General features: G+C 50.0%; 1 protein-coding gene across 1 annotated transcript in view; it reads right to left on the bottom strand.

The window, feature by feature from the left end:
- Window positions 1–7,142: 7,142 nt before the first annotated feature.
- The window catches only part of LOC120032626 (transcription activator MSS11-like), a 16,912-nt gene continuing 10,073 nt past the window's right edge, over window positions 7,143–13,981 (bottom strand). Inside the window, exons 5-8 of the mRNA XM_038978797.1 lie at window positions 13,931–13,981; window positions 11,956–13,171; window positions 11,112–11,290; window positions 7,143–10,910 (exon numbers count right to left, since the gene is read on the bottom strand). The exon at window positions 13,931–13,981 is cut by the window's right edge and continues 146 nt beyond it. Of these exons, the coding sequence (XP_038834725.1) occupies window positions 11,121–11,290; window positions 11,956–13,171; window positions 13,931–13,981 (1,437 nt within the window). The 3' untranslated portion in view covers window positions 7,143–10,910; window positions 11,112–11,120. The remainder of the gene's footprint in view (window positions 10,911–11,111; window positions 11,291–11,955; window positions 13,172–13,930) is intronic.

A 13,981-nucleotide genomic window follows, 5' to 3' on the forward strand; every position in this document is an offset into this window, starting at 1 on the left:
GTCTGTCTGTCTGTCTGTCTGTCTGTCTGTCTGTCTGTCTGTCTGTCTGTCTGTCTGTCTGTCTGTCTGTCTGTCTGTCTGTCTGTCTGTCTGTCTGTGTGTGTGTGTGTGTGTGTGTGTGTGTGTGTGTGGTCTCGGGGGCCAGTTCTAAGGGCTGAATCGGCACTGTTACAGTACAGAGAGGCACCTTTTGACCCTTCCCCACCCTCCCCCATCCTGAAGAGACAGTTACCAAATGGGATGACACTTCTAGTAAATCTCCTCAGTCTGCTCACCACCCACTTCTCTGACCCACAGCTAAGCACTCTGTCTCTGTCTGTCTGTCTGTCTGTCTGTCTGTCTGTCTGTCTGTCTGTCTGTCTGTCTGTCTGTCTGTCTGTCTGTCTGTCTGTCTGTCTGTCTGTCTGTCTGTCTGTCTGTCTGTCTGTCTGTCTGTCTGTCTGTCTGTCTGTCTGTCTGTCTGTCTGTCTGTCTGTCTCCCTCTATCAATCTCTCTCTCTCTCTCTCTCTTTCTCTCTCTCGCTCTCTCTCTCTCTGTACTACATTTTTCCTCTGTCGTTGTAAAGTCAATGTAGTTCACATTCGTTCTCAGCTTCTTTCTCCGATGTAGTGACACTCTCTTTCTCTCTCTTCTTCTCACTCTGCTGAGTTCTGACCAGCCACTCTCACTTCTTTCTCCCTCCTGTGTCTTTCCCTCTTTCTCTGTCTTTTCTCCTCCTGTCATCTGTCCATTCCTGTCACCTGTCCTCTGTCTGCATGCTCAGAACATGCTGTCATAGTCAAAGATTAGGATAGGACCATAACACGACCACAACACACACACACACGAACACACACACGCATGCACACACGCATGTGCACACACACACACCCTGTCACGTCCTGACCATAGTTCTTATGTGTTTTGCTTGTTTAGTGTTGGTCAGGACGTGAGCTGGGTGGGAATTCTATGTTGTGTGTCTAGTTTGTCTGTTTCTATGTTCAGCCTAATATGGTTCTCAATCAGAGGCAGCTGTCTATCGTTGTCCCTGATTGAGAATCATATATAGGTGGCTTGTTTTGTGTTGGGGGTTTGTGGGTGATTGTTTCCTGTCTCTGTGTTTGTGTTCTGCACCAGATAGGTCTGTCTCGGTTTTCACATTTGTTATTTTGTATTTTGTATAGTGTTCACGTATTCGTCTCTTTGTTTATTAAATATGTTGAACACTAGCCGCGCTGCATGTTGGTCCTCTCCTTCACCAATGGAAGAAAACCGTTACAGAATCACCCACCAAACTAGGACCAAGCAGCGTGGCAACGGGCAGCAGCGACAGCAGCAGCAGCAGCGGGACCAGGAGAAATGGACTTGGCAGGACGTTTTGGACGGCAAGGGTTGCTACACATGGGAGGAGATCCTGGCTGGAAAGGATCGCCTCCCATGGGAACAGCTGGAGGCAGCTAGGAGAGCAGAGGCAACCGGAGAGAGGAACCGGCGTTATGAAGGTACGCGGCTAGCACGGAAACCCGAGAAGAAATCCCAAAAATTTCTTGGGGGGGGGGGGGGGGGGCTAAAGGGTAGTGTGGCGAAGTCAGGTATTTACATTTACATTTACATTTAAGTCATTTAGCAGACGCTCTTATCCAGAGCGACTTACAAGTTGGTGCATTCACCTTATGATATCCAGTGGAACAACCACTTTACAATAGTGCATCTAACTCTTTTAAGGGGGGGGGGGGGGTTAGAAGGATTACTTTATCCTATCCTAGGTATTCCTTAAAGAGGTGGTGTTTCAGGTGTTTCCGGAAGGTGGTGATTGACTCCGCTGACCTGGCGTCGTGGGGGAGTTTGTTCCACCATTGGGGTGCCAGAGCAGCGAACAGTTTTGACTGGGCTGAGCGGGAGCTGTACTCCCGCTCAGGTATGAGACCTGCGCCCACTTCTCATGCTTACCGTGAAGAGCGGGAGTACGGGCAGACACCGTGTTATGCGGAAGAACGCACGGTGTCTCCTGTACGTGTGCATAGCCCGGTGCGGGTTATTCCACCTCCCCGCACTGGCCGGGCTAGATTGAGCGTTGAGCCAAGTGCCATGAAGCCGGCTCAACATATCTGGCCTCCAGTACGTCTCCTCGGGCCGGTGTACATGGCACCAGCCTTACGCATGGTGTCCCCGGTTCGCCTACACAGCCCAGTGCGGGTTATTCCACCTCCCCGCATTGGTCGGGCTACGGGGAGCATGCAACAAGGTAAGGTTGGGCAGGCTCAGTGCTCAAGGGAGCCAGTACGCCTGCACGGTCCGGTATATCCGGCGCCACCTTCCCGCCCCAGCCCAGTACCTCCAGTTCCGGCACCACGCACCAGGCTTCCGGTGCGTCTCCAGAGCCCTGTTCCTCCTCCACGCACTCTCCCTATGGTGCGTGTCTCCAGCCCAGTACCTCCAGTTCCGGCACCACGCACCAAGCCTCCTGTGCGTCTCCAGAGCCCTGTACGCACTGTTCCTTCTCTCCGCACTCTCCCTATGGTGCGTGTCTCCAGCCCAGTACCTCCAGTTCCGGTACCACGCACCAGGCTTCCAGTGCGTCTCCAGAGCCCTGTTCCTCCTCCACGCACTCTCCCTATGGTGCGTGTCTCCAGCCCAGTACCTCCAGTTCCGGCACCACGCACCAAGCCTCCTGTGCGTCTCCAGAGCCCTGTACGCACTGTTCCTTCTCTCCGCACTCGCCCTGAGGTGCGTGCCCTCAGCCCGGTAGCTCCAGTTCCGGTACCACGCACCAGGCCTATAGTGCGCCTCGAGAGTCCAGTGTGCCCTGTTCCTGTTCCCCGCACTAGCCTTGAGGTGCATGTCTCCAGTCCGGTACCACCAGTTCCGGCACCACGCACCAGGCCTACTGTGCGCCTCAGCAGGTCAGAGTCGGCCGTCTGCCCAACGCCGCCTGCACTGCTCGTCTGTCCAGCGCCGTCTGAGCCATCTGCCTGCCCAGCGCCGTCTGAGCCATCTGCCTGCCCAGCGCCGTCTGAGCCATCTGCCTGCCCAGCGCCGTCTGAGCCATCCGTCTGCCCAGCGTCGTCTGAGCCATCCGTCTGCCCAGCGTCGTCTGAGCCATCCGTCTGCCCAGCGTCATCTGAGCCGCCCGTCTGTCCCGAGCCGTTAGAGCCGCCCGTCAGTCAGGAGCCGCTAGAGCCGTCCGTCAGTCAGGAGCCGCTAGAGCCGTCCGTCAGTCAGGAGCTGCCAGAGCCGCCAGCCAGTCAGGAGCTGCCAGAGCCGCCAGCCAGTCAGGAGCTGCCAGAGCCGCCAGCCAGTCAGGAGCTGCCAGAGCCGCCAGCCAGTCAGGAGCTGCCAGAGCCGCCAGCCATTCAGGAGCTGCCAGAGCCGCCAGCCAGTCATGAGCTGCCCTCCAGTCATGAGCTGCCCTCCAGTCATGAGCTGCCCCCCAGTCATGAGCTGCCCTGCAGTCATGAGCTGCCCTCCAGTCATGAGCTGCCCTCCAGTCATGAGCTGCCCTCCAGTCATGAGCTGCCCCTCAGTCCGGAGCTGCCCCTCAGTCCAGAGCTGCCTCTCTGTCCTGAGCTGTCTCTCTGTCCGGAGCTGCCTCTATCTAGGGGGGACCGTTGTGAAGGTTCCTAGACCAGGGTCGGGGGCGAGGGTCGCCACTCAAAGGACGCTAAGGAGGGGGACAAAGACAATGGTGGAGTGGTGTCCTCGTCCTGCGCCGGAGCCGCCACCGCGGACAGATGCCCACCCAGACCCTCCCCGTGAGTTTTAGGGGTGCGTTCGGAGTCCGCACCTCAGGAGGGGGGTACTGTCACGTCCTGGGTGGGAATTCTATGTTGTGTGTCTAGTTTGTCTGTTTCTATGTTCAGCCTAATATGGTTCTCAATCAGAGGCAGCTGTCTATCGTTGTCCCTGATTGAGAATCATATATAGGTGGCTTGTTTTGTGTTGGGGGTTTGTGGGTGATTGTTTCCTGTCTCTGTGTTTGTGTTCTGCACCAGATAGGTCTGTCTCGGTTTTCACATTTGTTATTTTGTATTTTGTATAGTGTTCACGTATTCGTCTCTTTGTTTATTAAATATGTTGAACACTAGCCGCGCTGCATGTTGGTCCTCTCCTTCACCAATGGAAGAAAACCGTTACAGAATCACCCACCAAACTAGGACCAAGCAGCGTGGCAACGGGCAGCAGCGACAGCAGCAGCAGCAGCGGGACCAGGAGAAATGGACTTGGCAGGACGTTTTGGACGGCAAGGGTTGCTACACATGGGAGGAGATCCTGGCTGGAAAGGATCGCCTCCCATGGGAACAGCTGGAGGCAGCTAGGAGAGCAGAGGCAACCGGAGAGAGGAACCGGCGTTATGAAGGTGCGCGGCTAGCACGGAAACCCGAGAAGAAATCCCAAAAATTTCTTGGGGGGGGCTAAAGGGTAGTGTGGCGAAGTCAGGTAGGAGACCTGCGCCCACTTCTCATGCTTACTGTGAAGAGCGGGAGTACGGGCAGACACCGTGTTATGCGGAAGAGCGCACGGTGTCTCCTGTACGTGTGCATAGCCCGGTGCGGGTTATTCCACCTCCCCGCACTGGCCGGGCTAGATTGAGCGTTGAGCCAAGTGCCATGAAGCCGGCTCAACATATCTGGCCTCCAGTACGTCTCCTCGGGCCGGTGTACATGGCACCAGCCTTACGCATGGTGTCCCCGGTTCGCTTACACAGCCCAGTGCGGGTTATTCCACCTCCCCGCATTGGTCGGGCTAAGGGGAGCATGCAACCAGGTAAGGTTGGGCAGGCTCAGTGCTCAAGGGAGCCAGTACGCCTGCACGGTCCGGTATATCCGGCGCCACCTTCCCGCCCCACCTTCCCGCCCCTCCCTTTCTCTCTCTTCTTCTCACTCTGCTGAGTTCTGACCAGCCACTCTCACTTCTTTCTCCCTCCTGTGTCCTTCCCTCTTTCTCTGTCTTTTCTCCTCCTGTCATCTGTCCATTCCTGTCACCTGTCCTCTGTCTGCATGCTCAGAACATGCTGTCATAGTCAAAGATTAGGATAGGACCATAACACGACCACAACACACACACACACACGAACACACACACGCATGCACACACGCATGTGCACACACACACACCCTGTCACGTCCTGACCATAGTTCTTATGTGTTTTGCTTGTTTAGTGTTGGTCAGGACGTGAGCTGGGTGGGAATTCTATGTTGTGTGTCTAGTTTGTCTGTTTCTATGTTCAGCCTAATATGGTTCTCAATCAGAGGCAGCTGTCTATCGTTGGGTGGCTTGTTTTGTGTTGGGGGTTTGTGGGTGATTGTTTCCTGTCTCTGTGTTTGTGTTCTGCACCAGATAGGTCTGTCTCGGTTTTCACATTTGTTATTTTGTATTTTGTATAGTGTTCACGTATTCGTCTCTTTGTTTATAAAATATGTTGAACACTAGCCGCGCTGCATGTTGGTCCTCTCGTTCACCAATGGAAGAAAACCGTTACACACGCACATATATACTGCTCAAAAAAATTAAGGGAACACTAAAATAACACATCCTAGATCTGAATGAATTAAATATTCTTATTAAATACTTTTTTCTTTACATAGTTGAATGTGCTGACAACAAAACCACACAAAAATTATTTTCTAATCAAATTTATCAACCCATGGAGGTCTGGATTTGGAGTCACACTCAAAATCAACTACAGGCTGATCCAACTTTGATGTAATGTCCTTAAAACAAGTCAAAATGAGGCTCAGTAGTGTGTGTGGCCTCCACGTGCCTGTATGACCTCCCTACAACGCCTGGGCATGCTCCTGATGAGGTGGCGGATGGTCTCCTGAGGGATCTCCTCCCAGACCTGGACTAAAGCATCTGCCAACTCCTGGAGAGTCTGTGGTGCAACGTGGCGTTGGTGGATGGTGCGAGACATGATGTCCCAGATGTGCTCAATTGGATTCAGGTCTGGGGAACGGGCGGGCCAGTCCATAGCATCAATGCCTTCCTCTTGCAGGAACTGCTGACACACTCCAGCCACATGAGGTCTAGCATTGTCTTGCATTAGGAGGAACCCAGGGCCAACCGCACCAGCATATGGTCTCACAAGGGGTCTGAGGATCTCATCTCGGTACCTAATGGCAGTCAGGCTACCTCTGGCGAGCACATGGAGGGCTGTGCGGCCCCCCAAAGAAATGCCACCCCACACCATGACTGACCCACCGCCAAACCGGTCATGCTGGAGGATGTTGCAGGCAGCAGAACGTTCTCCACGGCGTCTCCAGACTCTGTCACATCTGTCACGTGCTCAGTGTGAACCTGCTTTCATCTGTGAAGAGCACAGGGCGCCAGTGGCGAATTTGCCAATCTTGGTGTTCTCTAGCAAATGCCAAACGTCCTGCACGGTGTTGGGCTGTAAGCACAACCCCCACCTGTGGACGTCGGGCCCTCATACCACCCTCATGGAGTCTGTTTCTGACCGTTTGAGCAGACACATGCACATTTGTGGCCTGCTGGAGGTCATTTTGCAGGGCTCTGGCAGTGCTCCTCCTGATCCTCCTTGCACAAAGGCGGAGGTAGCGGTCCTGCTGCTGGGTTGTTGCCCTCCTACGGCCTCCTCCACGTCTCCTGATGTACTGGCCTGTCTCCTGGTAGCGCCTCCATGCTCTGGACACTACGCTGACAGACACAGCAAACCTTCTTGCCACAGCTCGCATTGATGTGCCATCCTGGATGAGCTGCACTACCTGAGCCACTTGTGTGGGTTGTAGACTCCGTCTCATGCTACCACTAGAGTGAAAGCACCGCCAGCATTCAAAAGTGACCAAAACATCAGCCAGGAAGCATAGGAACTGAGAAGTGGTCTGTGGTCACCACCTGCAGAACCACTCCTTTATTGGGGGTGTCTTGCTAATTGCCTATAATTTCCACCTGTTGTCTATTCCATTTGCACAACAGCATGTGACATTTATTGTCAATCAGTGTTGCTTCCTAAGTGGACAGTTTGATTTCACAGAAGTGTGATTGACTTGGAGTTACATTGTGTTGTTTAAGTGTTCCCTTTATTTTTTTGAGCAGTGTATATACACACACACACACACACTGCAAGCGTTACCTCCTTTCATTAGGTATGAGTGTATGTGCTTGAGTGTGTGTCTGTCAAAGTCAAATAAGGAAAGACGATACACACGTTCATTATATTAATATAATTCTGGCCTTTATGTTTATATTAAAAATAGCATTCATTAACAATAACAATGTACAACAACAATAATTATCATCAGCAACAATAATTACACTTAGGAACCAGAGAATGACACATCCTCCATTTGAAATAAGTTAAGAAATAAAAAACACCATGTTAATTTCACGTACAGTACATACAGTGTTGGAGAACATTTCTCTCTCAGAGCCATTCCAAAAAGTTTGACATTGTTTTTCAAAGCATCCCAAATTCTATTTCTCCCCCAGTGATGGCTGTCTCCACTCCCTTAGCTCAGTGGTTCTCAAATCCTGGTTCTAGAGTGCTAGGGCAAAAACAAAAATGTCCACTGTTTTGGGTCCCCAGGACCAGGATTGAGAAATACTGGCTTAGCTGGTTTTATTTCTAGCCTGATACCCGGGGTCGTCCGGGGGGGACAAACTCAGTTCCTGGAGGGCCGAGTGGCTGCGGGTTTTCACTTCTCCCTTGTACTTGATTGATTCATTAAGGTCACTGATTAGTAAGGAAATTCCCTTTAGCTGGTTGTCTAGTTCTTAATTGGACACAAATGAAAGGGAAAATAAGAAAAACCAGAAGACCTACAGCCCTCCACGGAACGGATGCTGACAGCCCTGCTCTCGTCTCAGGATGGGGAAGAGAGACATAACCACTATGGCACAATGAATGACCTACAGCCCTCAAATTCAAATCCGGACCCTCAAAGCCAGTTCAACCTGCTTTTTTTCATTGTTCCCCACTAATCAGGGACTGACTTATACCTGGGGTGGGTGCAATTCATTATCAGGGACAACAGAAAAGCAGCAGGCTCCGGACCTCGTAGGGTAAGAGTTGAATTCTCCTGACATACAGTACAATCTCCAGTTCCTTATTGTAACCTGGGTGTTTGACTGTTGAGTCAGTCAACAACGCTACATTGTTGCTTCCGTGTTTGGCAAGACAAAGACAACAGACTTCCCTACAGCTGAAACACACAACTCCCCAGGCTACGTTGAGGAACTACTGAGCAACAATTCCCTTGAAATATTTCCGCCACACATTCCAGGCTATGTTGAAAAAGTTGAAACATACATCTATCTAACGTCAGGTATAGAGCCAGTGTTGAGTGTCTGTCATCTGAGTAGTCTATGGCCTCCTGGTATGGTGACTATGGTGACGTTTGGCATATGTTTCTTTCTCTGCTCTCCCAGTGCAAAAATACTGTCCTTCAATCTAGGTTTTACAGTTCTATATCTGCTTCTCTCTATCAAAGAGAGAACAACTAGACCTGTTCAACAACTATGCTCTTTTTGCTCTCCTTCTATGTTTTCACTCTGTTTTCCAGTTCTATACCTGTTTTTCTCTGTAATAGATATATGACAACTAGAACAGTTCTATTTAAATGCTCTCTATGCGCTCCCTCTACTTTTCCCTCTATGTTTTCTAGTTCTATCTGCGCTCCAGTGTGTAACTACTCCAGTGTTTGGATTGGTTGGATCCAGGTGAAGACAGAACATTGAAAGATACTGTAGTAGTAATGACATGTCTCTGTGTCCTGAGCTTCTCGTTCCAGATCTAAGATCAGCTTCCCCTTCACCAAATCTAACATTAACCATCAGCAAGGAAAATGCTAAACTGACCAGAGATCAGTGTCTAAGGGCGCATTCCCCCTACACCGAGCTTCTCCTTTCAGTTCTTCACTATCCATATGTTCTATCCCCCTTTACTCATGTTATTCCCAGTTACACCAGTCATATTCCCAGGACAGTTATCCCAGTTACACCAGTCATATTCCCAGGACAGTTATCCCCAGTTACACCAGTCATATTCCCAGGACAGTTATCCCCAGTTACACCAGTCATATTCCCAGGACAGTTATCCCCAGTTACACCAGTCATATTCCCAGGACAGTTATCCCCAGTTACACCAGTCATATTCCCAGGACAGTTATCCCAGTTACACCAGTCATATTCCCAGGACAGTTATCCCCAGTTACCTCAGTCATATTCCCAGGACAGTTATCCCCAGTTACACCAGTCATATTCCCAGGACAGTTATCCCCAGTTACACCAGTCATATTCCCAGGACAGTTATCCCCAGTTACACCAGTCATATTCCCAGGACAGTTATCCCAGTTACACCAGTCATATTCCCAGGACAGTTATCCCCAGTTACACCAGTCATATTCCCAGGACAGTTATCCCCAGTTACACCAGTCATATTCCCAGGACAGTTATCCCCAGTTACCCCAGTCATATTCCCAGGACAGTTATCCCAGTTACACCAGTCATATTCCCAGGACAGTTATCCCAGTTACACCAGTCATATTCCCAGGACAGTTATCCCAGTTACCCCAGTCATATTCCCAGGACAGTTATCCCAGTTACACCAGTCATATTCCCAGGACAGTTATCCCCAGTTACACCAGTCATATTCCCAGGACAGTTATCCCAGTTACACCAGTCATATTCCCAGGACAGTTATCCCAGTTACACCAGTCATATTCCCAGGACAGTTATCCCAGTTACACCAGTCATATTCCCAGGACAGTTATCCCCAGTTACACCAGTCATATTCCCAGGAAAGTTATCCCCAGTTACCCCAGTCATATTCCCAGGACAGTTATCCCAGTTACACCAGTCATATTCCCAGGACAGTTATCCCAGTTACACCAGTCATATTCCCAGGACAGTTATCCCAGTTACCCCAGTCATATTCCCAGGACAGTTATCCCCAGTTACACCAGTCATATTCCCAGGACAGTTATCCCAGTTACACCAGTCATATTCCCAGGACAGTTATCCCAGTTACACCAGTCATATTCCCAGGACAGTTATCCCCAGTTACACCAGTAGGATAACATTGTTTATCTGAGAACAGTTTCCATAGTCAACCCAGTCCATTCCAGTGAAAATATCAACATCTAAGCTTTGCGTTGTCTCTTAGAAATAGATGGCCTCAAGCACCATTTTGGGCCAATAAGATGTCAGTTATATTCTCAGCAACCAATCATAGTCAAGCTGTAGAGAGGGGCGTGTTCCATGGCATCTAAATCAACCAATCAATGGCTGTTGCAGCAAGCGATCTAATAATATCCGCCGAACACCCTCCTTAACTGTCCAATCGGTAGCCAGTGTTCAAAGTAGGCGGGGCTAGAAGTATACAAGCCAATGGCTGATGGGAGATGTAGTTTGCTTAGCTCCTTTTTCAAAGGTTACATCCCTCTACTTCCAGTGTTAAACATCCAGAACAACCTCCTTTCTAAGGAGAGTCTCTGTCTGAGATTGTCTATTGTCTTGATATCGCGGTTTAAATAAAGCTAGCAGATTTTTTATAGAAAGATGCTACATAGCGGTCACCAGTCCATTCTGGGGTGCAAAGTTTGACACAGCCTGCAGTAATGTTTGTTAGCATAACCAGCAGTAGAGTCCAGAAGTGCTGCCCAGTCTCCAGTCTCCATCCTGAGGATCCATAGCCAGCAGTAGAGTCCAGAAGTGCTGCCCAGTTTCCAGTGTCCATCCTGAGGTTCCATAGCCAGCAGTAGAGTCCAGAAGTGCTGCCCAGTCTCCAGTGTCCATCCTGAGGATCCATAGCCAGCAGTATCCCTCAGTATTCATTAAGGCACACAATGTTTTATAAAACAGGAAATTAGGGTTTATTCCATGTTGTGTGTGTGTCCCTGTTTCAGTCCGTTTTCTTCCGTTTGGTGCCTAATGAACACGACCCTGGGTGGGCAGACACAGTCGACCCAGTGGCCTGTAGAAGAGAGGTAGAGGAGTTAGATAGTCTCTCATTCTCAAGCTTTTCATTCTCTCTCCCCTCCATACTATGTCTGACATTTTAATATCTACACCCTCGATTGATCTTTCTTTCTCTCCCGCTGTCTCCCTCTGTCTTTCTTACCTTTCCATCTGCTGGTCTGCCCCCCCCCCCTCCTTCTCCTCCCTCCTCCCTTACCATCTCTCTCTACATGATCATGGTTCGGAGGGCAGCCTTGCTGATGCGGCTCCGGTGTTTCCTCCTCCTGCGTCCGCGGGGAAGGGCCGGTCTGAACGGGCCCTGGGGGGGCTTGGGGGGAGGGGACGGGGTGCTGGGGGACCACCCTGGGGCCCTGCTGGAGGACAACGTGGGGGGCACTGGACGAGAGAGAGAGAGGGGAGAGAGAGGTGGAAGAGGGAGAGAGAGAGAGAGAGAGAGAGAGAGAGAGAGAGAGAGAGAGAGAGAGAGAGAGAGAGAGAGAGAGAGAGAGATGCATTGTGTTAGATAACATAAAATAGTCAAGGACAGTGTAATGTAATCACCTCTGAGGCATCTGTAACAATGTCTGTAACTCCCATCACGTTTGTGACCGCTATGAACCTGTTTTAACAGGAAGTGGAAGTTCAGGTCCCATGTTGCAGGGGGAGGGAAAGAATGACAGGACACATATGCTCATATAATCATACATGTGGTCTACGACAGTCAGGACCACAAAAGAAAACAGGTCTACTTCCTCTAACAGCCTCTTCCCCTAACGTCAACTCTCACAGGCATACATAGTTACTGACCCACAACATACACACACACACACACACACACACACACACACACACACACACACACACACACACACACACACACACACACACACACACACACACACACACACACACACACACACACACACGTGCTAACACATGCATTCGTGCACACAGGCACACACACACACACGTGCACATACATACACATGCACATACACACACACACACACACACACACACACACACACACACACAAAAACAAATTCCCAAATTCCCAGTACCTGGTCTTTGTGTGGTGGTGGTTTGTGTTCGAGACTGACGATGGTGAGGATGACGATGGTCTTGATGAGGAAGATGAGGATGAGGAGGATGATGCTGTTGTTTCTGGCCCAGTTCTCTCTGTAAGAGTTCTAGAAGTTTCTTCCTGCTCTCCTCCTCTGTGACAGAGTCACCCTGATTGGTCAACTCTGAGCCTCGGTGTTTGTGATTGGTCGACTCTGAGTGTCTTTGTTCCTGATTGGACAGCTCTGTCTGGCTGTGTCGCTCTTTATCGTCCTCCTTTCTGTGATTGGTCACTTCTGTCGCTGCCTGTCTCTGACTGGTGACCTCTGTATCCTTTAGTGCGTCTCTATTGGCCACCTCTGTGCTTGAGCCATTATCATCGGTTGGTTCTGTGTTGCTGTGGACCAGTTCTGGTTTGTGATTGGCCGGTTGTTTTGTGTCAGGTGGTCCGCTGCTGTCGGATTGGGGAGCGTTGTGTTTGTATTGAGTCCTGAGCTCTGGCTCTTGGCTGTATGGTTGGTACTGTTGTTGTTGATGTTGCTGATGTTGTTGCTGTTGTTGTTGTTGTTGTTGATATTGTTGCTGTTGTTGTAGATATTGTTGTTGTTGGTAGTACTGTTGTAGTTGTTGCTGTCTTCCTATCTCCTGTGTCCTCTCTGTGTTGTCAATGTGTTGCCTCTCTCCTGTGTTGGGCTGTGTGTCAGTGTGTGTGCGGTGGGGTGTTTGTGACCCTCTCTCCTCCCCTCTCCCCCCCTCATACCCACTGCCATGCCCTATAGGGAGCTCAGAAGAGGGACCCGTCTGTGTGTGTGTGCCTGTGTGTGTCCCTACCTGCATCCCTGCCCCTGCCATTGGGTGTGTCTGTGTGTGTGTCCCTGCGAGTGTGTGTCTCCCAGGCCCGGTCCCCACCAGAGTGTGTGTCCGTGGCTGTGTGTGTGACAGGGTGTACTTGTTCTGCCACTGTCTCTCCAGCTGCCCCCTGTCATCCACATGGAACCTTTGATTGGCCTTCATGTCGTCATGGCGATGGAGGTCTTCCTTAGAGAGGGAGGGGGGTTTGGGGGTGAGTCTGGGGGGAGGAGGGGGGAGGGAGGTGGACCTGGCTGCAGCTGTGGCCGAGGGGTGTGTCTGGCAGCGGCAGGAGGCGTGGTCTTCCACTGAGATCACCGCCTTGTCGTAGTGGGGTCTCTTATCGATGTACTGGATCCTTGTTACCTGCAGGGGTGAAAGGTTGCTTGTAAATCTGATGAGGTGATATGGACATATCCATGAATGTTTATATATAGGCCTACATATCTCAGTGTAGCTTAGATTAGGTGTGTATAATTTGAATAGGTATATCCATGTATACAGGTGTATATGTACCTGTAGATAGTGTATATTGGTGTATATGTACCTGTAGATAGTGTATATAGGTGTAAATGTAGGTGTAGATAGTGTATATAGGTGTATATGTACCTGTATATAATGTATATAGGTGTAAATGTAGGTGTAGAGTGTATATAGGTGTATATGTACCTGTAGATAGTGTATATTGGTGTATATGTACCTGTAGATAGTGTATATAGGTGTATATGTACCTGTAGATAGTGTATATAGGTGTATATGTACCTGTAGATAGTGTATATAGGTGTATATGTACCTGTAGATAGTGTATATAGGTGTATATGTACCTGTAGATAGTGTATATAGGTGTAAATGTAGGTGTAGATAGTGTATATAGGTGTATATGTACCTGAAGATAGTGTATATGAACCTGTAGACAGTGTATATAGGTGTATGTGTACCTGTAGATAGTGTATACTGTGTAAGTGTGGGGACACACTGCAGTAGCCGGTAATGTGTGTATACTTTTAGACAAAAAGGGTTCCACAGAGGTTCTTCAGCTGTCCCCATAGGAGAACCCTTTTTGGTTCCAGTAGTTCTTCAAAGGGTTCTCCTGTGGTTGTAGATAGCATCGGGGTATATATATACCTGTAGATATCGTGTCTGAGTAACCATGGGGACGCACTGTAGCATTCTGGT

Source organism: Salvelinus namaycush, chromosome 39, assembly GCF_016432855.1.
Source record: "Salvelinus namaycush isolate Seneca chromosome 39, SaNama_1.0, whole genome shotgun sequence".
In the NCBI taxonomy this organism is placed as follows: Eukaryota; Metazoa; Chordata; class Actinopteri; order Salmoniformes; family Salmonidae; genus Salvelinus; species Salvelinus namaycush.